General features: G+C 39.6%; 3 protein-coding genes across 8 annotated transcripts in view; 1 reads left to right on the forward strand and 2 right to left on the reverse strand.

The window, feature by feature from the left end:
* Positions 1–4,337, forward strand: part of RBM48 (RNA binding motif protein 48) — a 7,689-nt gene extending 3,352 nt beyond the window's left edge. For all 3 annotated transcript variants that reach the window (XM_015619015.3, XM_019005751.2, XM_015619014.3), the window contains 2 exons: positions 1,072–1,607; positions 2,588–4,337. In XM_015619015.3, coding sequence (XP_015474501.1) covers positions 1,072–1,607; positions 2,588–2,671 — 620 coding nt within the window. In that variant the 3' untranslated portion in view covers positions 2,672–4,337. The remainder of the gene's footprint in view (positions 1–1,071; positions 1,608–2,587) is intronic.
* On the reverse strand, positions 2,910–7,998 carry EFCAB1 (EF-hand calcium binding domain 1). Of its 3 annotated transcripts, XM_033511847.1 has the most exons (6): positions 7,729–7,998; positions 7,341–7,496; positions 5,766–5,870; positions 4,630–4,781; positions 3,694–3,798; positions 2,910–3,128 (listed from the first exon to the last, which is right to left on the reverse strand). In XM_033511847.1, exons 1-6 carry the CDS (start codon positions 7,784–7,786, stop codon positions 3,081–3,083), a joined length of 624 nt encoding a protein of 207 aa, XP_033367738.1. In that variant the 5' UTR covers positions 7,787–7,998; the 3' UTR covers positions 2,910–3,080. The 3 variants fall into 3 exon arrangements, with proteins under 3 accessions (XP_033367738.1, XP_033367737.1, XP_033367736.1); XM_033511846.1 differs by lacking the exon at positions 5,766–5,870 and having other exon boundaries at positions 2,981–3,128; positions 7,729–7,856; XM_033511845.1 differs by lacking the exons at positions 7,341–7,496; positions 7,729–7,998 and adding an exon at positions 6,955–7,334 and having other exon boundaries at positions 2,981–3,128.
* Positions 7,999–8,438: 440 nt separating this feature from the next.
* On the reverse strand, positions 8,439–23,393 carry FAM133B (family with sequence similarity 133 member B). Of its 2 annotated transcripts, XM_015619020.3 has the most exons (11): positions 23,233–23,391; positions 19,529–19,626; positions 18,756–18,834; positions 16,503–16,577; positions 16,297–16,329; positions 15,826–15,894; positions 15,133–15,228; positions 13,883–13,930; positions 12,158–12,250; positions 11,836–11,880; positions 8,439–10,521 (listed from the first exon to the last, which is right to left on the reverse strand). In XM_015619020.3, the coding sequence occupies exons 1-11, from the start codon at positions 23,254–23,256 to the stop codon at positions 10,435–10,437; spliced, it is 747 nt and encodes a 248-aa protein (XP_015474506.1). In that variant the 5' UTR covers positions 23,257–23,391; the 3' UTR covers positions 8,439–10,434. The 2 variants fall into 2 exon arrangements, with proteins under 2 accessions (XP_015474506.1, XP_015474505.1); XM_015619019.3 differs by lacking the exon at positions 8,439–10,521 and having other exon boundaries at positions 11,580–11,880; positions 23,233–23,393.
* Between the last annotated feature and the right edge of the window lie 1,974 nt (positions 23,394–25,367).

Genomic DNA, 25,367 nt, shown 5'->3' on the forward strand with positions numbered 1-25,367 from the left:
TGGGTGTCTGCAGGGCTGCTCCTCTCACGTTCTGGCTCTGCTCTGGCCATAGTTACAACTGCACAAACACTTATTTTATCTTATCTTCCTTCTTAAACCTGTTACCACTGAGGCATCACCACCATTTCTAATCGGCCCAGCCTTGGCCAGCGGTACATCCATCTTTGGAGCCACCAGGAATTGGCTCTGCCAACACTGAGGAAGATTCTGGCAACTTCTCACAGAAGCCACCCCTGTAGCCCCCTGCTACAAAAAACCAGGCCATGCAAACCCAATACAGAGCCATTTTAAGTATGTTTACAGGGAGATGTCTCTCAGTATTTAGAGAACTATATCCTTTTCAAAGTAATTTTTTTGGCTTTGATTAAGACTAAAGTAGTGAAATGCTTAAGCTTTAATTATTAAGTATTTCCTTCACTTTTTGTGTTCTTTCAAAGTGTTACCAGAAATTTAAAGCACTGTCAGGAAACTTGGAATCACACTTTCACCCTTGTTCCAGCCTCCTCAGGCATGCCAAAGCAAGTTTTAGAAGGAAGATGACTTATACCAGAACCTTCAAAAAAATTTCTCCAGCCCCCATCTTTGCACTGAGGGAATGTTAAGAATGGACTGTGTTTACAAAGGCTCCCCTACCACAAATTTCCCAGGCAGCACTGAAGGCTGGACAAGCTGAGGAATATGAAAATTGCTGAGCACAAGCTTCTTCCCTGTGCTCAGATACTTAGATATCATTCATTGCATGATAATATTAGATATCATTGCATGATAATATTAGATAATTAGACAATATTCATTGCATGAGGATTGCTAAAGGGAGTAAGCCCACTGATTTTTAACATCAAAACGTCTGGGTTTTTTTAATGTTACAAGCCAGCAAAGGCGCTAGATTGGAAAACTGGTTTGAAAGTTGAATTTGTTGTATTTGAAGCTGAAAAAATATCACAGAAAGGTAACTGGGAATCAAATATCACCAGTATTGTTTCTGCATTTATATCAAAAGTTTTGTTCTTGGGTATTAAAACTAATAATGACATGAAATAGTGAATGTGCTTCTTTGTTGTTGTTTTAAAGATTGCTTTGTGTTAAAGAAAGTAGAAGGCCCTAAGAAGACAGCCTCAAAGAGCTCTGAGCACGACAGTCCTTGGAGTACATCGGGATCACATGTAGCCAGTAACTGGGATCCATCCTGCTTTACAAGTTCTCCTGGGGTATCCCACAACACAACATACCCATCTGGGAATCAGAATCAGAGCCTGTTAACATCTCCACACTACGATAACAATTGTGCTGAAAGTTCTGGGTACTTTGGTCACAACACATCTTTAACTCCAAGTGTACATCCAGGAGGACATACTCCACCAGCTTCCTTAATGCAGCAAAGAATGGTTCCAGCTTACAATGGAATTGACAGGTTTATGCCTCGTACAACTCACCTGCAAGAACGTAAGAGGAAGAGAGAAGAAGGCAACAAGTTTTCCCTCATTGGAACAAGTGAGGACAATACTGAAGTTGTTATTGGTCCACAACTACCAGAAATACCTAAAGTGGATATGGATGATGAGTCTTTGAATACTTCAGCTACATTAATTCGAAATAAGCTGAAAGAGGTATGGGTTCTTAAAGTTCTGATAGTTCAAGCATAGGTGCTTGTTATCCATTAAAATAGTGAGTCTCTGATAGCTTTATTCAGCATTTATTATCAGTTTATCTGCCACTTAAAGCTAGTGCTCTTACTGTTTAACTTTTCCACAATCTAGAATATTGCAGGCCAATTCTATGTCAGACCTCTTACACTACACTTGAGAAAGTGTAAATGTCAGTGCATGATCATACGTGATTTTTAGTAAAACACTTTTTTTTCCCCACACGTGAAGGCATGATAAATTTGGAGGCAGTCCTGCTGACTCCAGTGTGCTACTTGTATCTAGTTTCTGAAAGGAAAATAATGGAAGTCAGAGTTCAATGTAATTTTGCTCCAGCATTTCTTATGCCATTAAAAGCTGTACAGAATCACAAATTCCATGCTGAAAAGCATGTGTTAAGCTACATAACCTTTTATGAAGGATATTAATCAATTAGCAGGTCAAACATTCCTTGATAGAACATTTCACGTACACTAAGATATGAAAAAGCTCCCTTGACTAACTAGAATGATTTGAAAGTGTGTAGTTTATAAATAAGCACCCTTTATATTAAATATATTTCTTAAATACATCAGAATACATGTTTCTGCTTTCCCTTTGTTTCCTGAAATACCTGAGTTTATAAAGCACATTAAACCTTGCTTGAAAACACCTCTGTTAGGAAGAAGGGAGATGACACTCTATCACTGATTATCTGAAATCAGTTTGTGTAGTTAAATACAAAAATGGTAGTGCTAAGTCTTCCAAGTTTCACCTCTCTTGTGTTTAATGCTGCCTTTGCTTTTACCTTTTTCCTCTAGTCAGCAGGAAAATTCAATACAAATGTGATGTTAGTAATAAATCCTCCCCAATACTCAAATCTTGGAGATGTGGGGCCTTACTCTAAAATGAGCATTAAAAATGTGTGGTTACAGGTTACTAAATTTTTTTCCCTTCCAATTTAGGTAGCAGATTCTGTTTCAAGGTCTATGGAAAAGCCAGAGAGCAGCTCAGCCAAACCACTTGTAAAGCAGAGAAGAAGAATATAGATACTGCTGGCAGCATCTTCCAACCATCCTTTTGTAAAGAATATAGTTTAAAATACTTTATTTTTTTATGTAAAAAAACCCCAACTTTATTTGTATCGTATTTCCCAGTGATTCCCTGTTAAAAATTGTATCAGTTTGTTACTTGGAATGAAGAAACCAATATACTGTATTATTGTTGCAGTGTTGTCCTGTGTACCTCATATTGTAACATATTTTATAATTTAGGGGAAGAACTCTATTTAGGTAGACTTACAAAAGTAAATTAATTTATTCAATAGCTGTAACACAAAGGACTACAGAAGCTTAGGAGCAAGTTGAAACTATTACTGTTTTTACTGTATCACGAAGAATGGTGAAGACAAAGACCCCGTTTAACAGTACTCAGCAATGGAGTTACAATTTGGAGTTCTTATTTAGGAGTTTCCCGGAAAACTTTCTGTTCAAATGCGATAATGCTCTGTTACAAACAAACAAACAAAAAAGTTAATTTTCAGTTAACTACAGGATTTTATTTAGTCAGACAGGTATTGCACTGAAAGGTACTGAACTGAAATGTGTATGCAGTGAAGACTGTCTCCTGCTTTTTAGCTTAGGAAAGGTAAATCCATAGCATTAACAGTGTCATCACTGGCAGATCAGCCAGAACATTCAAAGTTACAGTTGAAGGGGAAATTATTTAACTGCTCAGCAGTAGGAGTGTGTCACCAAGGAATGATCTGGCATGGAGGACAAGAAGGCCCAGCTGCAGAATGAGATAAACTAGATGGAAACAGGAATGTTAGAGACTGGGATGACAATGTCAAGGACTGAAATTTCCCTTAGTGATGAGATTAATATCTGCAGCATTCTGTTGCGACACCCCTGGAGTGGGAGTGCTCAGGGGCCACCTTTGGGTAGCAGAACCGGCACTGAGAGGATGAACCCAACAGTGGCCTAAGATGCTCCATGCTGACATTGACAGGATTGGTGCAAGTGTCTGTAAGGAATTGGCTTGTGCATTTTTTAACGCAAGATTAATGTACCTTTATGTCTGGCAAACATGGTCCAAAGGCTTCTAAGAGAAGGCTTTCTTCTCTGACTGCTTTTTCAAAGTCCGTAAAAGAAAGCTTGCCATCATGATCATAGTCCTGCAAAAGGAAAGGAACACTTCAGGAAAGGATTATTGTATTGTAGTTTTGTTTAAAAGGTGTTTAAAGAACATAGATTCTATTTTTAGTTTGATTTGCAAATTGGAGGTCATTAGTCTCTGCTCAGAAACGATTTCTGTGACTTGCCTTTACCTAAGGCAAAAAGGGTGGGATTGAAAAATTGAAAAGATGGGCTTAAATAAAAGGGGTTGGAATGAAGCACCTGGTTTTAAGTGAAAATTTTTGTCCACTGCCACGGAAGGGGAGAGTATGTATCTTGATTCGATTAAAATATTGACAGACAGTCCCCAGCTGACATTCTGGATTAAGCACTGTGAGACAAACTTCACATTAGTAAGTGCTTTCCACCTTTTTTCTTAAATGCTACCACACCTTGAGTTTAGTATTCTAATAGAATACATAAACTGGGTAAAGACATTTCATGATCAGTTGATAAAATACAAATGTACTTAAAAATTAAGTGACTGCAGATACCTGTACTGTTGGAATAAATGCAGCTTACACTTTTGAGTTTTCTACTTCTGACTGGAGTTTTGCTTTGACTGGGCATGCACAAATGTGTATGCACATATACACATGCTAGTTTATACATAAAGTTTGTAGTACATTCACATACTAAATTAATAGTTTCATATGAGAATACTGGACTGGGACTCATTAAATCTGGATTATATTTCTGGCTTTCCTCAGGAGATTTGCAGAATCCCACTGTAAATAAGACAGCTTATTTTGTTACCTCATAGAAAGGTTTTAAGTATCTGTTAGTGAATGTTTGAAAGACCCTCAATATCACACAAAGTAAGTACTTGCCATTTTCTTCAATGCTATCTCTACCAAGTCCTTAACTCCCTCATCAGGCTCTTCATCTGCTGGTTGTATGAGAAGGCTGTTTTTCAGCATTTGAAACATTTCCTCTCTTGAAATGTATCCATCACCATTCAGGTCATAAATGGCAAAGCAGTCTTTTGAAATACAAATAAATTTCAAATTGATTACAAACCATAATCACATAGCATTCAAGCTTTTACCTACAGACAGAAAATGTCAACTGTACATTGTACAGCATTATCAATTCAGCCAAATTTATCATGTATGTGCTGAAACAATCCTGGCAAACACTTGTGACAAACAACACTGCATCACTACACACTAGTATCTTCTATAGTCCTTAGAGCAGGAATGTGTATTTTACTGTTTGTGGTTGTACTGACACACTGAATTACATCCTGGACACACATTCTAATGCTGTACCACCCCTGACCACTTCCCAGATGAATTTATATAATGCAGTAGGGATGGCTAATGCTGCAACCTGGGAACTATGAAAACAACATGTTGTCATTCTCCTTTCTCTATTGTGGTTTTTTTTCAACCCACATGCTCTATTTTTTTCCCTGCTGCTTAAAATTCTAGAGTTCTTGCTATGTTTTCTCCTCCATCTTTATCATTATTATGGAGGTTCTCAGTACCATCTTATATTTTTTCCATTTCTGCTTCCAAGCAGAAGAACTGCTGGAGCTAATGCAACTGCTACTGTGTCCCCACTGTGCCAGTAAATGAATGTTGGCACTGGTCTTGCTTAGCTTGAGACTGTTAATTAGCCAAGATTAACGCTAGAGATTAATCTGCTTCTTTCTAATTTTGTGTCTGAATACAGAAACACGTATTCTGTAAAAAGTGTATGCTGTAGAATAAACTTCAGTTTAAATGCAAGATTTTGTAAGCAACAAAATAAGGTGGTGCCTGTGGTAACAGCAGTTTACACAGAAAAAAAAACCCCTCTGTCTCAAAGAAGCCATTTCAGAATTCAATTTCATTGCATTAAACTATACAAAAGAAAACTTGTAAATTACCAAATACTTCATAAGAGTAACTACTAAATTATAACAAAAGCAATGTGTTATTAATTCATCACTACTAAATATTAGCATACAGATCAATCTTACATTTCATCTTCTCTTCCAGTGTCCCCCGAAGTAATACTCCTAAGCCTTCCACCCATTCCACCACAGTGATGTTGCCAGTGTTGCTTCTATCAAAAGTACTGAACACTGGGAAGTGTATTATACAAATTTATATGATAGGGAAACACAAAAAAGGAATGTTTTCTTAAATTCAGTAAAATTATAAATTGTATTTCTTCTTAAGATGTTTGTCTGCTTTCACCAAGGTAAGATTACCATTCTTGACTCTAAAATGTAACAATGAAAGGGATTCTGCCCCTCAGTTTACTGATCTTCCACTCCAGAATCCTGCCTGGTAAGGTTTTGTTTGATCTATTGCCTTCCTGGCTTAAATCACTACAGGAAGTATGCGCCCTTGCAGATGTAAAGCAAATAAACCTTAAAATAAGGGATAATTCCACATACAGATTAAGATTTAAATTACTAGGTTTTGTCTTGGAAAACTTTGGATAAAGTAATCCTAGAAACAATACATATTAAATATACAAAGAAAAATAACCTCCTGTCATGTAACAAAATATTTTTCTTTTCCCTTCCCTAAGCACCTTTCAGTCTCATGGCTTCACTATTCATATAGCCTGTAATATAGTAATTAAAATCCAAGGTTGAATTCAAAGCATCCACTATCATCTATAATAATTTGTATTTTAGAGTATTAATTAGTTAGTTGGCTGAAGGAACACCTCTCCATGAAGAGCCAAGCATTTTCGACTTAGAAGACAACAGGTTTGCTTAGAAGTCAACAGGTTTGCTTTTGCAAACTGAAATCAGCCCCTTTGCATGTAAGCATTAAAATAATTTTTAAGAATGTGTAAGGTAATATGAGGTATCTTCCAAGATAACACTTGACTTGCTGCGTAAAATTGCAACAAGTTTTTATTTTATGGCATGTAAGTGGTTTTCCTGCTAGAGACATGGAGAAAGTTGAACCAAGGGTGGCTCTTGGCAGCCCAGGACTGAAAGAACGGCAGACTCAAGCCTGCTCCACAAACTCCTCTAGACACCTCTATGTCAGAGATCATTCATTCAATTTCACAGTGACTATAAACATGTACCTTGGTCAGGTATCACTGTATTTCCAAGGGGTTATTTGGCTCATTTCTCTCACTTCCTTGCACTATCTGCCCAGGCCCCTCAATGCTGTTCACAAAGCCTCTATTCCCAAAGTTACCCGCTGTGATGGAATGCCTTCCTGCGACTTCCCGGCCTGAGCTAGAGCTGTCACCCAGCAGCGACCGCAGCTCCCGGCGGAACCACCGGATAAAAGAGCAATGCGATCCGCCCTCTTCTGTCATGACACTCCAGCGGCTGCGACAGAATCGGCCGCAGGGCAGCACGACTGCCTCTGGCTGGTCTGCCTCCAACCAGAGCGTGAGCTCTCCTGAGCTAAGGGAAAGCTGTACCGCTTAAAGAAAAGATGCCATTTTCTCAACAGCTCCCGACCATTACTCCTCCTTTGCCGTCCTGGCCGGGACGAGACGGCGCCGTTTGGTACGGACACACTCGTCCGTCATCCCAACCCCTTGCACGGTGCTGGGAGCTGTGTGCCCGCCTCACCTCGGTCCAGCATCACTTCATCCGTCAGGCCAAAGGCGCTGTGCAGGGTGTCTCGGAACACGGTGCGGTCGAACCCGGCCCCCGCAAAGTGGCTGCTGGCCTTGGCCACCAGCGTGTCGAAGAGCTTCACCAGACATTCCACTTCGCTTTTGTTAACTGCCCGGCCCAAACACAAGCAAACGCAGGTTGTACATTAAGCTGGTAAAAGGCAGGCCCAGGGATACGCCAGGGCCGTGACACCCATATCCCCCCCCGCCCCACCCGCTGTTCCCACGGGGGCGCCGGGAGAGTGCCTCTCCTGGGAGGCGAACAGGGCCATAGGGGATGTGCACGGAACAACGGGGGGCGGCCGGGCGGCAGCGGCTCCTGCAGCCCGGGGGACACTCACAGTGCTTGGAGGATCGGGTCAGCGAGTCCACCAATAACTTCACCCGCTTCCTGCTCATGGCGGCCGGGAGCCGCCGCCGCCGCCGCTGCCCCGGCAACGCGTGCGGAGCGGCCGCGGGCTCGCGGGGCCGCAGGGGAAGGCCGGACGTGAACACACACACACAGGCGAAACAGAGAGCAAGTCTTAATGCGCATTCAAAAAAACCGCAGTCGTAAAAAATAAAATAACTGCATTTCAAATTTCTAAAAACGTTTGTGGGGAAAAAAAGAGCTAAAAGTTAAAAAAACATACAATAAATTAAACCACATACAATAATGCTTGTTCATCTGCTGTCAGAAGGCAAAAATATATTAAAGCACTCTTACTCCAACATTGCTCGATTTCTACGTTGCCCCTCTGCTGGAACTTGGAACGTGGATGTAGGTGCCACCCAACACCCCCGACACTGTCTCACGACCTCGGCGTGGGCACATCGGAAAAGCTGAAGGGCTGAGACCAGCCTCCACCTTTCCTTCAGGAAAAAGGGCATGCAAAACCGACTCAACGTATTTGCTAACTTATTGCAAACTGCAGCAGTTCCCTTTCAGTCAACAAAACCCATAAGCCCTTTAAGCGGCTACACCTTTATCCCAAGCATGACAGCAGCAGTCGAAGCCCACAGCTGAGCAGAACAGATAGTGACAGTCACACAATTAAAATGACATACCGGCTTAGGTATTTGGAAGACTGGGTCTCATTTCCATTTTTATTTCTTTCTGTGGCAGGTGGTTGTGTAAAAGTCAAATAAGGTATCACACAGGACAGTGCATTTATGCTATGGTTCATTATGGTTCTTTTACCAAAACTACAACACCACAACTTAAAGAAAAAAACCAGCCCCAACAAAACTAAACACAAACCCCAAATCAAACCCCTCTGTTCACTGCATATCACTTTTATTTTAACCTCATTGACGAGAGTGTCTGAACTGGTAACTTCAAGCCAAACAGTATAAAATAGTTGATGAAAATACTACTGTTGTTTAGATGCACATTGCTGCAACTCAATGGTTGTATTTTCCCAAGAACTTGAAGACTATTTCTCTGTACAATGGCAATATGGCAATACGAAATCATCTTTCTCCCACAGATTTTAGTTACGGTTTGCAGACTAAGAATCAATGTCTTACAAGTCCAGAAATTCTTGGCAACACAACATTTGAAACATCCATATGCAATAGAGGTAAGTTCTAAGTTAGCACCTGTGCAATGGAAAAAAGGGGTGGATCAAAAATACAAACTATATTTGACTACTTGAGATGGATGGGCATTTGTTAAAGGCTAACAGAAGGCCCAGCAATCAATATTTCAATGGAAGATGTGAAGAAGTGAGAATTTCATGTAAACTAAAATCAAATGGTTGCTCGTGTTTTCTTGTGGGCACATTTAATTTAAAAAAGCTTTTTTTCAGTTATATAAAGCAACTAAACTAAAGTAAAACAGCTTTATGACTTAGGTCAACATTCTGTAGCCCTCAAGTACAAAAATATAAATACAAACTGTTTAAACAGTATCTTTAATGAGATTCTGGCAGTAGTTTTTTTATCTAACAAGACATGTCACATAACAGATCTGCCACTGAACTTGCTTAGAGTAAAATCAGCTTCAATATGAAGCTGTTAAGGTATCAAAACCCTGCTTTTTACATGCTAAATAACTTCAGCAAGTGTGCACTTAAACACAGCAATGAACTTAACTATAACTAAATACATACATGAAAATCTGCATGTGAAATGTAATTCATAGAACTGGTTACAACAAATGATTACCTGCATTTTGTTAATTTAAAAATGGTACAAATCATGCAAAACAATTCTAAAGCTAATGCAAAGAAAGCTACCAGCGTTTGCAAGAAGTTTTCAATTAAACCAAAATTACATTAAATGAAATATGCATATTTACTAGCAAAGATTTATCGCTATTTTGTAAAAGCAGAGGTAAAATCTTCAGGTTTTGACTGTCAGTTATACTGAAAAATGTCATTGCTCTTGCTTAATGCAGAAGCACATGCTTGGAAGCTCAAAACTGCTCATTCAGAAAAGCCTGCTGACAATAGCTCTAGCTTCCCAGGAATGCAGAGATGCATGGATTAAAAGGAGCAGAGATTTGCAAGAATCAAAGGCACCCCATTCAGGTAGCCAAAATGGTAGCATTCCCTTTCTCATAAGCATGGAGACGGTAATGGGGCAAATGATATACATTTCTACAAAGGCAGCCTTTTAAATGTTATTAATTTTCCATTAGCAGACACCAGCTTGTAGTAGTTTATGCATAATATTAACCTGCAGGATAAACTTGGGATTTAATTTGTTGTGATTTACAAATAAAGACTATTACTAATGCTTCAAAATGCTATTTTTACTATCTAAAAAGTTTAACTCTCATTTTCCAATATTTTACATCTCAGCTGGCCTACCATCTCATATTGTCTCAAACATCTAACACCACTTACTGGAATTTTATAAAAGTTGTACCTCATGTATTAAGCAGCAGGCAACAACAACAGTCTTTCCTAGCACAGCTGCATCTGGCTGGCTACTGAAAGATTAGGAATATTTCTAAAACACAGGAAAACTCATGCAGTTTGGTAAAGTTTGCTGTCATTTCACAGTTTAAGTTTCCTTTAGTCATTGCACTTCTGTTGATAGTCTCCGGTTGTTTTAAAATATTATTCTGAATCTGAATTTGAACCAGCAGTCTTCTTTTTCTTCTTTTTACCATGTTTCTTGTGCTTCTTTCTCTTTTTTGTTTTATCCTAAAAAAAAAAAAAGGAAGTTCTTGTGTAATTACAAGTATTGTAGTATTACATTCTGCTAATGCAAAATGAGAACACAGAAAGGATATCTTTTGAAAGATATTTCAAAAGCAGTTTCTACAGAAGCCTATTGAGAAATCACAAAAATAAATACTTTACCAAGCAATTTGCACTACTATGAGCAGTCTTCAATTTAAATTTATCTCCACCATGGTATGGCTATTTGACACCTCTCATCACTATTACATTTCCTAATATTTTAAATTATTTTCAGAGCATTATAGATTACTGAGAAAGTAATAAGGAAGTGCTTTGACCAGTAGTGACATATTTGGGAATAACTAGAATGTTTACAGATTTTAAAGTAAGTACTTAAATTCACTGTGTAAAATTAAATAGCTCAACTGCATGTGGCTAGACTATCACTTGTACCTTGTTTAAAATAAAACAATTGTGATCTCAACTCTAAATATAAATACATTCAAATTAACCCTACTGGATTCAGTCCTGGAAGTAGTATGCTGATCACTGTAATACAGAAGCTAAGAGATGCAATCTTGTCTTTTTGCAAACAGAATTTCAACTGAAATTCTCAAATGGGTATGGCATTACATACATGAAACAATCAGTATTAAAGCTTTGTTTTATACATATTCCTTATACATACAAATATTTTATGAAAAAGATCATAAGCAATCACTAGAAATGTTATGGAAAATGGTTCATGAGTCTGAAAAAACTAACAAGTTCCATGGAAAAATGTGTACTAAGTATCACTAAGACTCCTATGCCTGTATTTTTAGGTAACTAATGTAGACCTTCCCTTTGCCCTACCTCATGAGGACAACTGAGATGCCTGATAAGGAACACTGCTGCTGACAGGGGAGACAGATACAAACACATCCCAAGTGGGCATTTAGGATCCCAAACCCACTATACTCCTAACTGAGGAACCTCAGGTACATGTGGTAAATTTGTATTCTATATAAATCACTGCTGAACCTTCCTCTCACTTTTACCAACAGATACAAATAAAAAAATATAAGAAAAGTAACAGGTTGCTGGCAGCTTTTTATTTGGTCGGAAGAAGAGTTATAATGGCATTGATGTTGCAGCAATTATGTCCCAAAGCCCTTTCCAAGGCAGCAGAGGAGGCTTACCAAGGAATTACACACAATGCTAATAAAGGAACAGGCCTGATGTCTGTGTGGCAAACTGCTCCCCTACTTGATACCACACAGATAGGTAAAAGAGCGAAAAATTCTTCTTTACAGAGTATTTATATCCTAAAACTACAGTAAGAGGGATACTTGCTGTTTTCTCTTTTTCCTCATTGCTTTTCTTCTTTTTTGCTTGCACCTAAAGAAAATTAAACCAAATGTAGTATCCATAAGAAGTTGATTCTCAAGAAAATTAATTCAAAATTACTTATAGGTGATAGAAGCTAAACAATCCTTAAAAATTTATTTTAAAAGAAAAAATAAAAACAACTTCTAGTGCACTGCACTCTTCAATTTCACCTGTACAGTGCAGAAGAGTTTTAACAATGTATTAAACCTAAGCTAGTTCATTCACTCGCTGGTGAATGAGTAAGCTACAAGCACTATAACATCTGAAACTAAGGATTCACACTGACCTCCTCTGTCTGATCCGATTCAGATACAGATTCTGATGATAAAGGTCCATCACGATCTGCTTTCTTCCTTTTCCTGTGGTGATTTTTACCTTCCTACACAAAATAATAATTTGTGAGTAAAGTCAGAGCTTTCACATTTTATAAAACTTCTACTTAAAATTTAAGATTGAAATATCACTTCTAAGTTGTGAAATATGTTAAAATATTATTGACATTAAACTAACTGTGTCATCATCATCAAAGTACCCTACCAAACTGTTAAAATCAACGTTTAGTGAAAATAATAATTTTCTGTATATTCCTTTTTCTTATTACCACGATACAGCCATTGTCTAAAAGTGAGAGGAATAACATCAGTCTCTTATTTTAGATAACAATACATGCAGGAGTTAGCATTTGAAAATAGAACATTTCACCACTTTTAAGTAAATAGTAACTGAAGATGTCTTTATACATACAAACACTATAGCTTCAGACTCTTGTTTTGTTCATGAAAGAAAAAGCTCCCTCTGTATTCATGTTGAACCAGGACAAGCTGTCCCTGCCAGCTGTACTTCCAATACATCATATTTTATTCCTGTGCATTTAAAAGAGTTTTTTTAAATTTCTGATGCTGTGTGAGATTGTTCTGATGGGCTACTTTTCTGCTCCCTGCACTTGCTTTGCTCTGGACAAGGCAATGTGCTCTTAAAGACTGAAGGTACTTTCTCTCACTCAGTTTCTAAGACCAGAAACTTCCCACAACACCTCATGACAAGTACACAGGATGCAGCCCATCTGACACATGGGGGATCTGCAGGTAGGAGAAGACCTCTAGTCCCCAAGTGCCCCTTGCTTTCAAAAGATGTGTGGAAGTAGTGCTACAATAAGGGACCTTGGCAGATACTTGGTCTTCAAAGAGAAGCCATTCAAAAGGATGAGATGGGAAATGGACACTGTAAAATAGAAGCAGGAGTGGGGGGGGGGGGGGGAAATCAGTACATTTGCCTTATGCAATGGAGAATTTGTACAACAAAGTCAATACTATTGACCAGAGAAGACATGATAAGAAAGAAAATTAACTGGAGAGAAAGACTAAGGTGGACTCTGAAGGCATTTTTAGTTTATCCACAGTGTATGAATAACAAAAATTGAAATCAATTAGATTGTTTACATTAAAGATAATGGATGAGTGTACAAAATGGTGTGGGTGGTGGGAAGGAGAGAGGATTTTCATGCTTAGAGAAATGACAGAATAAGGTCATTTTTCTTAAGCTAATACATTTTTCTTTGCAATTCTTCACAGCTGTCATAAGTATAGTATCTGTAATTATGACAGCATTTAAATAAAGAGATCCTCTACTTAAGTTTCTTAATTTATAGCAACAAGTCAATAACCTATCCAGGTATGCCACTAAAAATACCATCACACACATTTTTAGCTCAATGTGACAGCTAAAGGTAAACCCCAAAACATTAAAGATGCAGCTGATATACTATAGCAGATTAGATACAGTTTTCATTTACCTTTGTAACAAGAACAGATCCAGTGGTTTTCACTAACAATAATTACTAAACCAGGAGCTGAATCCAACCAAACATCTAGTTCAAATTGGGTGCACTGAATACCTTCTGACTGTGTGGGTTTGGACAGATGTAAAGTAAGGCATTCAATATTAAAAAAAGATATATCCATTATGTATGCAAAATGCAGTTCTGATCAAAGGATTTCAAGAATAAAAATACCTTCTCTTTTTCACAGTCCTCCTTTGATCTCTTCTTTTTGGTGCTATCCTAAACAGAAAGGAAAACAAATCACAACAAAATCATTTCATGAAAAAGGAAGAAATCTCCAAAGCAGTCTGACCAATACTCTTTTTATGTCTGTTGAAGGTAATTCTTCAAGATTGTCCTTTCTACTGTGCAGTTGACAAGAATTATATAAAAAGCTGTAATTTTGATGCAGCTGCTAATCTCCTGATCCAGCATCATGGTAAGGTCTGTATGGCATGAGGTAAGAGCATCCTTGCTGGACAATTAGAGAGCCTCTGGGAAGGATATGAGCTATCACTGCTGTAACCATATGTAATATGTAACAGTTGGGAATATTTTTGCTTTATCCATGTCCATCTCTGCTGATCAGACTAGGTTAAACATTAATTAATTTTCCCTCATGTATCTTCATGAGTTTTCTGAAGTAAGGGTATCTCTGGGTCCCTTTATATAGGAAAAATTTTTAACCTCCCATTAGCACAAATTCATAGGTGTCTGCAAACAGTCATTCATTACAACTTATATCCCACCAAATTAGGTATTCCAATGAAAACTGGTGATAAAGTCTACACAGAGAATCTTAAAAACTCACTGTAGTATTAATATTTTAGCAAGAAGTACAGTAACTATACACTGTAAGACAGAAAAATGCTAATGTAACAGAACAAGCTGCCTCATGCATCTTCACTTTTTTGTTCATTCAGTAAAGCCCACTTACCTACATTGCTACACTTCAGAAGAGGAAAAAGACAACTTCAATTCAATATGTATTTGAGAAAGGCTCAGTTGTCCAACAGGAAACTACTCAGTTATTTAGAAAGACAATGTTCTGGCCACTTCTATCCTGCATTTTCAGATATGGTGTTCAATTAAATTGTATATTCAAAAGGCATTTTAAGTGTTCATGTAGTATCAAAATTAAACATTTGAGCAGCACAAAAGCTGCATATGCCTGGATTCAAAAAAATGACTACAAATTGCTGGAATAAAGCATGTTCATCTTCCAAAGATCCAAGGCTTTTGATCTTTACACAAGTGGCCAGTGAAGGCAGATTCCACACTGCATGTGGAAGATACAAGTGGTGCTCAGGCCCTATGAGAATACATGGCATTAAATGTGGAAGATGAAAACCCGTATTAATATATATTAAAGTCAGAAATCTTTATGCTTTTATAACACCAACCAAGAAATCTTGCCAAGAACAACACATCTGTGTATTTACCTTGCTGTCTGACTCCGATTCTGAAGTTGTGCTTGCTGAAGATTTCCGTGAGGAGCGATACTTCTTTTTCCTTCTTTTCTTCCCTTGCTTTTTATCCTATCCACAAATATTGTAGAAAAGGAAGAAAAAACACAAACTTGAATTTAATCTCACTAGAATTAAAGATTTGCATTAAATGTAAAGAAAAGGAAACATCAAATTCCTACATGTTATAATGTTCTCCTGAAGAATAAAGTACACTACAATTGAATATTTTAGTGGAGGACCTTCATAACTCTTCTGCATTGAAAAAATGCAAACTGGTGAAAAATCCAAGCTCTCTAGATTCTGTTTATTATTTAGATGTGCGCTGTAGAACCTGATTATCTGTAACAAAGATATTTGCTAGAAAGTAAACATGGTATTTTTGCATTTTCATGATTAGATAGGGGATTCTATCAGAAGAAGTAATTCAGTGTTAAAATGGATCTAGTTTACAAGCCAGGATGCCAAAATCTGTAGCGTTCATATAAAAACTTTTGACTAGATATATATGTCTAAAATCCACGACTTTATTATATATACCAAATGCATAAAAACAAAATGGTTTTATCCAAACCAGCCCCTCAAAATATTCTAAAACATACTATCAAAATCTGTGTTAAATAAACCTCATGAATAAAATATGATAGATTCCAATAGGTTAGCTCTTACCTCATCTTCTGAATCAGATGAACTGCTGGAAGAATCAGAGCTTGATGAAGAAGAGGAAGATGAAGACAACTTGACCAAACACAACAAAAAGTGAAGCTTGTGAGATGCAGCATTTTGTCTGGAAAATACTCAAAAACCTATCCAAACACTCTCTTTAAAATGTCTTAATTTTCAAAGCATAACCACTACAATTTTACTTCTAAGAAGCTGGTCTTACATAGATTTTTCTTAAATAAACTTCTAAACCACTTCTAACATTTTTCTTTTAATAGTATCTACTTAATGCTCTTTTCCCCCCTTTAATTTTCCTTGTACCAAATGTATGCAAACCCTTTCTAAATAAAAGTAAGTTAATTTAACATCTAAATTCAAAATTAGAGCTATACTTTCTCTTTCCAAGAGAACTTAAATGACAAACAGCCACAACCCCCCCAAAGCAAAAAAGCTCAGAAAACTGAAAATTTTGCTCACCCTATTAGATTTCTTCTTTTCCTTTTTCTTTTTCTTAAAAATAGAATAAAACAAAAGTTACTTTAGCATCATCTTTTTTTGGCATGCACTTAGGTTTATAAACTTTGATGCTAGCTTTTCAAATGTATTCACGAAATTCTGTGTTGGCAACACAGATGATAAATCCAGTTCCAAACAGAGAATGTATACAACTGAAAACAACTTACCTCCTTCTTTTTGGAAGAACTCTCATTTCCACCCAGTAATTTCTCCCTGTGTTTTTCCAGTTCTTTCCTCCAATTCTGAAAACAAAGCCAAACGGCAACAGGAAGGTCATTTCTGAACAGTTTTTTTTAAGCTCTCCTCTACCTGACATTATAATTTTAATAAAACCCACAGAAAATAAACAATATATAATGTTATCCAAAGCTGTAATACACTTGATTTTGCAGAAGATTATTATTCAGCAAAATACAGTGTTAGTTCACACTTCATGTTCAAGTTATTTGGCTTTAAGAGATTGCCATTTATCTTGAAGGTCATCAATTATGGTATTCTTTTTTTTATATCACAGTGTTCTTGCTAGAGCACTTTAGAAAACCAGGGTACCCTACCAGAAAAATGGTGATTTTTGTCTCAGTTCTAAAAATCACCTGAAACAAAACTTCGAGACAACTTCTCCCAGCCCCTCTTCAACGTATGGGTGTCTCTAGTGTGTATTTTGGGCCTTGTTGGTGTCAGCAGTAATTATATCAAATTAATACAGGCATCTTCATAGAAACACTCTTATTCTGTTATAGCCCAAGTACACCAAATGAATGAATAATAATCTCCTCTCATTCTTCCTTTTTAATTCCCCACCTGGTTTCTAGATTTACCTAAAGTGTCCTCTTAATGAGCTGTGAAACATCCAGCCTGCCCCCTTGAAACTCAAAGGCTGCTAGGTTCAATCTGCACTGTCAGACACATCGTGTGCTCCCTTCTTTATTATTCTGATCCTCACAATGAAGCTGTATTGGTACTGAATTGGCAAAACAACGGTGATCCACATGTTGTTTGCTGAGGGGACAGAAAGACCAGTAATCAAGTAACCTGTGCAATACAGGATGATACACAGATCCCCACATCAGCACACTGTGAATTAGCTGAACAGAGCTGCTGAGGGACATGGCAGATTAGCCAGGATGCACTGTGTAATGTGCTTCCACGGACCAAGGCAGCATCTGTGGCTGTGTACTTTGATATACGAGGCACCCAGAGCTACCTGAGGGGTCTCTCACAACAGCCTGTGATTCATTATTTTAAAGACTGTGCTAGTGTTATGTTTTAAACAGAAATGTCTGACAACTGTCAGTAAAATACAGGAGACAGAACCTTGTTCAGAGCCTTGTGATCTTTTCAGGCATTCAGAGATTTGTTCTTAGGAGCTTTAGGAATAATTCATAGTCATTTCATGAGTCCCTGCATCCTTTCCTACCGTGCTAACCTGAAAGGTTGGTAGCTTCTATGCATGCCAATTTCACTTATTTCACATTAAGCAAAAATAAAATCAGGAAAGAGTATGATAGAATACTAAACCAAAGTCACCAAGCTAAAACTCAGAGTGCAGAACAACTGATGCTCTCAGAACAGCACCCCATGGCCCTCCACATCCTGGTACAATTTCTTAGGCAAAAAGGTACAGCAAGAGTATTATGGGTGCTATGCCCTTCCAATAACAGAGGAGGAGCATAATCTGCTTCAACCAGAAATTTACATACAATGATGAAGATTACTGAAGCTTATCTCAAGATACCAGGACCCAAGAAGGAACAGAAACAGTTAAATTCATTGTATACTGGTTTTTCCCTTACTCACAACAGGAGTTACATGTGAAACTCTCTAATACTGTGCTGATCTTCAGTAGGTGCAGAACACAAACATCAGAACAGCTGCATTTATATCAGGAAACCAGCATGTGTTGTAACCAGCTTAGGGTGAGAGAAAACAAGTGCTTCACAGTCCTATCTGACTGAAAGCCATCCTTTGTGCCTTCTCCCATAATAATATTACATGTATATTCCTTGCCAAAGACATCTATTTCCAGAAACACACTTTTTTTCACTGTACTTGGATTCTGTGACCTTAAACAAGTGAATATTAGCACAACTTTGGTTTATCATACCTGAAAATGCACTTTAATTTACTGATATAAGCACATGTGTTTGTATACATATATTTACATTTATAACAAGGTCAAGTTTTATTCACCAGCAATTTAAAAAATGTTTTATATAGTTTTTTCTCTGAACTGAAAGTAGCTCTTCACTGGTGAAGTTGTAAACTCAATTTCCAACATAAATGAAACAAAACAGTAACTCATTAAAAGCTCCAGTGAAGTGAAATATTATGGCTACTTGATACTGTAAATGATAACAGAAGTAGCATATTAGATAAAAAGAATCATGTATTAACTAATACATGCTAATAACATTACCAACCTCATTCATCTTTTCTTCAAATTCAGCCAAAGCCCTGGATCCTTTCTTTTTCTTTTCTAGTTGCTCTTTCACTTCTTCCCTGTATGAAAAGGATGATAGACCACAATTTTTACAATTAAAAATACATTCTTCAATTTCTAACTTTTCTGTGGAGTTTTTTTGAAGTTTAGCTTTGGTTGAACTTCCAAGAGAAGGAGAATGAAAGCATCTTAGATGTTACACATATGGTAACCTAACCCTAATAACTTAAGTACGGTCATTAAATCCCTCCAAAAGATCTAAAGCTAACTTTGCAATTAGGTGAATTGTTCTCCAATGTGTCATGAGGACAGGCAGAGGGATTGAACATAAAGGAAGTTGTTGATAATATCTCAAAATGATGGTTTTGTTGGGTAGGGTAAACTGGGTTCTAAGAATGTACCAGCAAAATGGCTCTTCTAGAGATTAATTTGTTTACAAATTAAATATTATCTACAGGGTCTAGTAATTACAATTTGAGAAAGAGAGAAAATTACATTTTCCTTTTCTGAGAAACTGTTGCCAAAAAAATATAGACAAATGTAAAATACACATTTCAAAATTATATCCTATTGTTTTTAAAAGACGAGATTGAATACATGTTTAAAATAGAACACCTTGGCCAGAGACAAGAAATCTTTCAAAATCTGTTACTGGATATTCTGGAGAAGAAGTAGGCACCAGTGACATTTTAGTAAGAGGGAACAAATCTTTTACTTGAAAGGCCAAAAGGGTAGACAGGCAGTGCCACTTACCATGTTGGTCTTGGCCTGTTCAAGTAGTCTTGTATTGTTGGTCCTGAATTTGGGGCAGGACCTCGTGCCCTGGCCATAGCTATGGGATTCATATAAGCCTTGAATATGAAACAACAAGAAGAAATACCAAATTCATCAGTTACACTATGATATCAAAATATCTTGTTTTTTCTTCACAGAAACTTTTTATCACTCCCTGAAAAATAATTATGACTTGTTTCTAAGAATATAAAATATTTAGCTAAACTGAGTTGATTCAATATGGCAGAAAGATTCAGGTAAGTGCTTTCAGTTGGAGTTATACTGTGGCAGAAGGAACTGATCCACAAAAAGACCATGTTCCTTACAACAATTCCCTTCCTTCAGCCATGATTTTGCAAACTAAGAACAATATCATGATTTCTGAAATAGTCTTCCTTGGGATATAGAAAATGTAATTAAATTTCAGCTCTCACTCACTAGGACAACTGATCCTATGCCTTTAAAATTCTGTTCAAAATTGTTGACAGGAGTCACTAAATTCTGCAAGAAATTTCTTGCCCCAAAACAAGCGAGCAGTGGTACTTTGCTACAATTATACATGTATCAAAATTCTGCGACTTAGGGATATTTCAAGGAGGAAAAAACCCACAAAACCAAACATAATCCAACTGTTAAGAGGTATTCCATCTTTCAAACCTATGCATCCTTTTTGTGTTATAAAATATTAAATTAAAATGTAGAATTCATAATCCACCTCACCAGTTAATGGAAAAACTCTTCCATAATTTTTATGTCAACAACATTTTGTTCATGTGAGAAGGAGGTACATATATCCCCTTATTTCATTCATTTTTATCATTATGTCATCCCAACACTTGATTTCTGCAGAACATAACATGCACTGTTCTTACTGTTGAGCTTGGAGATGAGGAGAAAGATCAAATAGCCAAAAAATGACTTGCTTTGGTTGCCCAACCTGAGACAATTTTTTAAATAGTACATTCTGTAGATCCAAAGCAAAGATTTGACCATCTGTGTAGCTCTCACATGTCCAACACTGTTTTTTATCAGGCATTCAGAAACCACCATGCACAGTAAGTGAGCATTTGTGAAAGCTGTCACAAGCAGCAGCTGCTGCCTCCCCTCCTGTTGCTCCCACTGCAGAACCAGTGACCACAGCAATGCTGAGTTTCTGGACCGGACTGCAAGCAGGCTGGTGGCCTTCAGCTCTTGGGGATACATTTGGTCCTGGGAGAGGCTCTTCAGGCTCTGCCTGGGATGAGGCATCTGCCTGAAAGGAAGCACTGCCCACACAAATTTGGCTGAGATTCACCAGCTGGACCACTCTGAAGCAATCCAAGGACTTCTGGAAGTGGAGCATTTTTTGACTCAAGCTGACTTTGCAGCTCTAAGGGGACACTTTCTGCCATTTCTTGGGGCTTTGCTTTGTTGCTTTAATTCACACAAAAAGGCTAATTAACATGGGCAAATAAACACGGAGGTGTGCCAATTGAAACAAGTAGCAGATGGATGTATGCACTCAAGTAGTTACAACACTTAAAAAGGCATTCACATGACGAATCTAAAAATGAAGAAAACTTCTGTAATTTGAGTTCAGCTTTGAGTGGAAAAGGAGCTCCTTTAGGAATGCAGGACAGCACTATTTTAACCCAGTTTTCACTAAAGAAAGGTAATTTCAATGTATTAAATTCACTAGAAACTTGGCTCATTCCAGCGAGCACACTGACTTTTGTCATTCAAAAATTTGTATCTGTAAGCTCTTCTTACGCAATTATTTTTTAAAAAATGAAATCTCATGCTGCTCTTAAATAAAAATCAGCTAGTTTCCTACCTGAGCTAACAAGTAATGAACACCTTACCACTTCCCAACAAAACTCTCTACATGAAGATGCTACAGCTGTCAAATGCTGATTTTCTACTTGCTCAAACTGCCCCTGGATAACTGGCTAGGAAGCTTCCTCCCTTCAGTGGATTTGTTTAACTTTACCACAGCAAGTACTTTATGACTGTGTATGGCTCTATATTCCAGGTTTATGTCTTAAGACATGTTCTTGTAATTTCAACCAGGTTTATTTATGAAGAATTATTTCACCAATAAACATTTCTGAAAAGTATTTATACTACTTTGTCAAACTGCATGTCACTAGCCAGAAGGAGCATGGAAATGCCCTCTCAGTAAAGAAAGTGATTGTCTGCACATTCATTTTCTTCTTTCAGCAGTTTCCTCACGCAGGTATTAACCAGGGTATTTGCTGCATAGCTTCCTTGCTCATGACAAGTGTAAGACACCTGCTGTCAGGCAGGTTTCTCTGGGCAAGCAGTACTATTACTGCCTTGCAAGTGTCCTGTAGATGTGCAAAAAGCATGTTTGTTTTCCACTTCCAAAAAGTAAAAAACTATGCTGTATTTAAGAAGGGACACGGCAGATAGTAACAGGAGAAATCTCCACGATCATACATGAGGAGCAAAGGGTCCTATATTATAACTTGTCTGTAGGATGCATTATGCCATGATGGCATAATTAACCTTTTATAGGAAGATAAAGATTTGCTGGCATTGGTAGGTTTACCCCAGTTGTCCCATTAAAAAAAATAAAGAGTAAATAAATACAGACCTGAAAACCTTACAGGACATTTGAATCACAGATCCAGTCTTGAAGCATTGTCAACTCTTTCTTAATAGACTGCATTTTTTGATAGGTCAGCAAAGCAATCAGAGGGACTCTGCCACCAGTCTATACAATATCTGAGTCCTTCATGTCTACTACCATACTAATACACCAAGGTTTGCCAAGATGTGAACAGATCCAAGTACAAACTCATGGCATATACAAGAAATGGAGAAAGGGAATAAAGTATTATGATTTGTGTTTAGTCATAAAATTCAGCAGCAAACTTACACTGTTTAAGTGATTACGAATAGAAGGTAAAAGGCTAACTGGTACAAAAACATTTAAAGAAAAATAGGAGGAAGGATGAATGTGTTTCAGTTATGTATGAACTCAGGCTCTGCAGTCAGGTGTGTAGAAGCGCATTTTTTGCCTTCTGAGCGCTGGCTCCCGAGGCAGCAGAGTGCTGTGTAAAGCTCAATTTCAGATCTCGGGTACACATGAACACCAAGTTTAAGGAAATGCGGCTTAGCTAGGATCAGAGCTACTTCAGCGACTGCTGCAACTCCCATTGGGAACATTTTATTTTTGTACGGACCAGGCCAGCATCTTAATCTCCTTCCCTCGACAGACCACAAAGCAGCCGTCAGTCACGATGCTGCCGGATTTGACAAGGCAATCAGAGGTTCTGCCAGGGAGCCTCGAGCACGTGCCGAGGGAGGGACAACCCACCCACACGGGACTCCGGCAGATCCCGGGGCGCCTCGGCCCGGGCGGGGCAAAGCGCAGGGCACGGCCCGCCTTTGTCGCCCGCCGGCGGGGCCCCAAGCGCGGCCGGACCCCAGTCCCGGCGCCGCGTACCCAGCCGGCCCTCGGCAGCCTCCGGCCCGCCGCGGGCCGCCCCGCCGGCACCGGGCTGCTCTTGTCCCTCCGGCGGCCCCTTCTGCCCATCCCGGCGGTCGGGGCGCGGCGGCGGCCGGACGGGCCCTCCCGGGCCGAGGCAGCGCCCGGCTCCCCACGGCCTCTGCGCCGGGGCCCGCCCGGAGGTGCCGCGGCTGCGGCGGAGCCCAGCCGGGCTGCCCGCGTTACTCACCACACGGTTATCCCGCTTCCCCATGGTGCCGCCGTGACCCCGCGCCGCCGCCCGCCGCCGCCTCGGCCCAGCCCAGGGCCCTTCCCCGCGCCCGGGAAGCCGCGGCCCCTCTCGGCCCCGAGCGGCCGCGGAGCTGCGGGAGCGGCGGGAGCGGTGATGGCGGCGGCCACACAGCGCCGCCTGCTGGGGCCGAGCGGCTCCGCGCCGGGCCGGCCCCTCGCTGCCAGCGCCCGCCCCGCTCCGCCCAGAGCGGCCCCGGGGGGGTCGGGGGGCCGCGGCTGCAGCGCGGGGAGCGGGCGGGAGCAAGGGGAGGGCAGGGGAGTTTTACTGCAGGGCGTCGGTTCGGGCGGTGGCAGCGGTGGGGAGACACAGAAGCACAAAATGGGACGGGTTGGAGGGGCCACAGTGGGTCGTCTGGTCTAAACTCCCTCATTAAGCAAGGTCGTCTTAGAGCACGTCAGATGATTCTGTCCAGATGGTTCTTGAATATCTCCAGTGAGGGAGACTCCACAGCCTCTATGGACAAGTGCGTGGTCACCTGCCCAGTAAAGAAGTTCTTCCCCATATTCAAGAGAAACTTCCTGTGCATCAGTTTCTGCCCGTTGCCTCGTGTCCCATTGCTTGGCACCACTGAGAAGAGGATGGATTCATCCTCTTGGCACCCCGGTTTCAGATTATTTTTACACATTAATGAGTTCCCCTCTCAGTCTTCTCTTGAGGCTGAACAGATCCGGGAACCTCAGCCTTTTCTCCCACGAGAGATGCCCTTGTCCCTTCATCATCGCTGTAGCCCTCAGTTGGACCCGCTCCAGGAGCTCCATGTCTCCCTCCTACCGAGGAGCTGCCGGCCGGGCGAGTGCCGGGACAGCCTTTGGAGGGGGAGCCCTGAAATGTAAACGTGCACTTGTATCCTGCGGCTCTCGTCTGGAATCTGCCTCCCAGGAGAGGGCAGGATTTCCTGGTGAGAGCTTTGTCTCCTCGTGATCCTTCTAGTGGTCACTTAACGAGGGAAACGCAGTGTTCACTTTTCCTTTTGCCTTCGGTAGATGCATAGACTAAGGTATTATGAAACGGCAGCCTAAAACATAGAATTGGGTCCTATTTCAGCGGGAGGGGGGAGATAAGAAAAAGAGAGGGTTAAAAAAAAAAAAGCGTGTACTTCATACCTCGTTAGCCATCTGCACTGCAAAATAAAGCACTGTAATATCGGCAGGGTTAATATTACATTAGGTTAATGGAAGTGCCAAGACAAGCCCGGGAGTTATTGGGATCTATTAATGTAGAATTTCAAAATGTCCTTTTCCCAAAGCATTACCATTAAAAATTACTGTGTTAGTCACAGCTTTGTAAAAATGGAGAAAAGTAATCACATGTTAATATGTTAATCATACCAAGCACAAATGAGTTTTGTTACTGAAATAGCTTTGCTGTCTTCATACTTGGGAAGAGCTAGAAAAATTGGTGAGCCCACAGGAATTTGTGATACCAAATTGCTTAGTAAAACCAAGAGCAGCCTGTGAGGAACTAGAAGGAAACTAAGAAAGTGACTATACTATATTTGCAAGTAAAATTTGTTCACTTGCAAATTAAATTTAGTGTTCAAAATTACATGACAGTGCATAAGGGAAATTTTATTCTTCAGAAAACAGCTGGTGTGTTCTAAAACAAGGCTGGCTACTTTGGAAACACACCAGGCAGAAATTCTCCCTGAGCTGCCTGCAGAGCTGGAAAAGTGCATTGAAAACTAAAGAAATAAATTGCAATAAAATACAAACAAAATGAGATCAGGAGTATTCCTGAGTCTATTATAATATCCATTTTGTGAAGCGTGGTGAAGTCCTTGCCCCAAATGCACGTTGATTTGGGCCATTCCGGAGTTAGCCCCGAGCAATCCAGCCTCAGGTGGCTGCCGCACGGCACCGCACGCGTGTGGGCTGTCCCCAGTGCTGCGGCAGCCCTGGGGGCTCAGGGCTGGCCCCAGGTTCGGAGCACAGCTGTTTGTGTGTCCCGTGCTGGCACAGCCGTCGGGCCGCAGGGCTCCAGGGGCTTCGGCTCAGCTGCAGCAGCGGAGGCAATGCCTAGGCTGCATCAAGCCTGCCAGGACAGAATGACTCTTCAGAAATGTTTTGACCAAA

The sequence above is a fragment of the Parus major genome, chromosome 2 (genome assembly GCF_001522545.3).
Source record: "Parus major isolate Abel chromosome 2, Parus_major1.1, whole genome shotgun sequence".
NCBI classification, from domain to species: domain Eukaryota; kingdom Metazoa; phylum Chordata; class Aves; order Passeriformes; family Paridae; genus Parus; species Parus major.

Coding starts and splice junctions, on each gene's coding strand:
- EFCAB1 (XM_033511847.1), bottom strand. CDS start 7,786: ATGAGCAGGAAGCGGGTGAAGTTATTGGTGGACTCGCTGACCCGATCC. Junction 4,782..5,765: donor ACTGGAAGAGAAGATGAAAT/GTAAGATTGATC, acceptor GTATTTCAAAAG/ACTGCTTTGCCATTTATGAC. Junction 3,799..4,629: donor AGATAGCATTGAAGAAAATG/GCAAGTACTTAC, acceptor TTCCTTTTGCAG/GACTATGATCATGATGGCAA.
- FAM133B (XM_015619019.3), bottom strand. CDS start 23,256: ATGGGGAAGCGGGATAACCGTGTG. Junction 15,895..16,296: donor AAAAGAAGAAATCTAATAGG/GTGAGCAAAATT, acceptor TGTTTGGTCAAG/TTGTCTTCATCTTCCTCTTC. Junction 15,229..15,825: donor CATCTGATTCAGAAGATGAG/GTAAGAGCTAAC, acceptor ATTTGTGGATAG/GATAAAAAGCAAGGGAAGAA.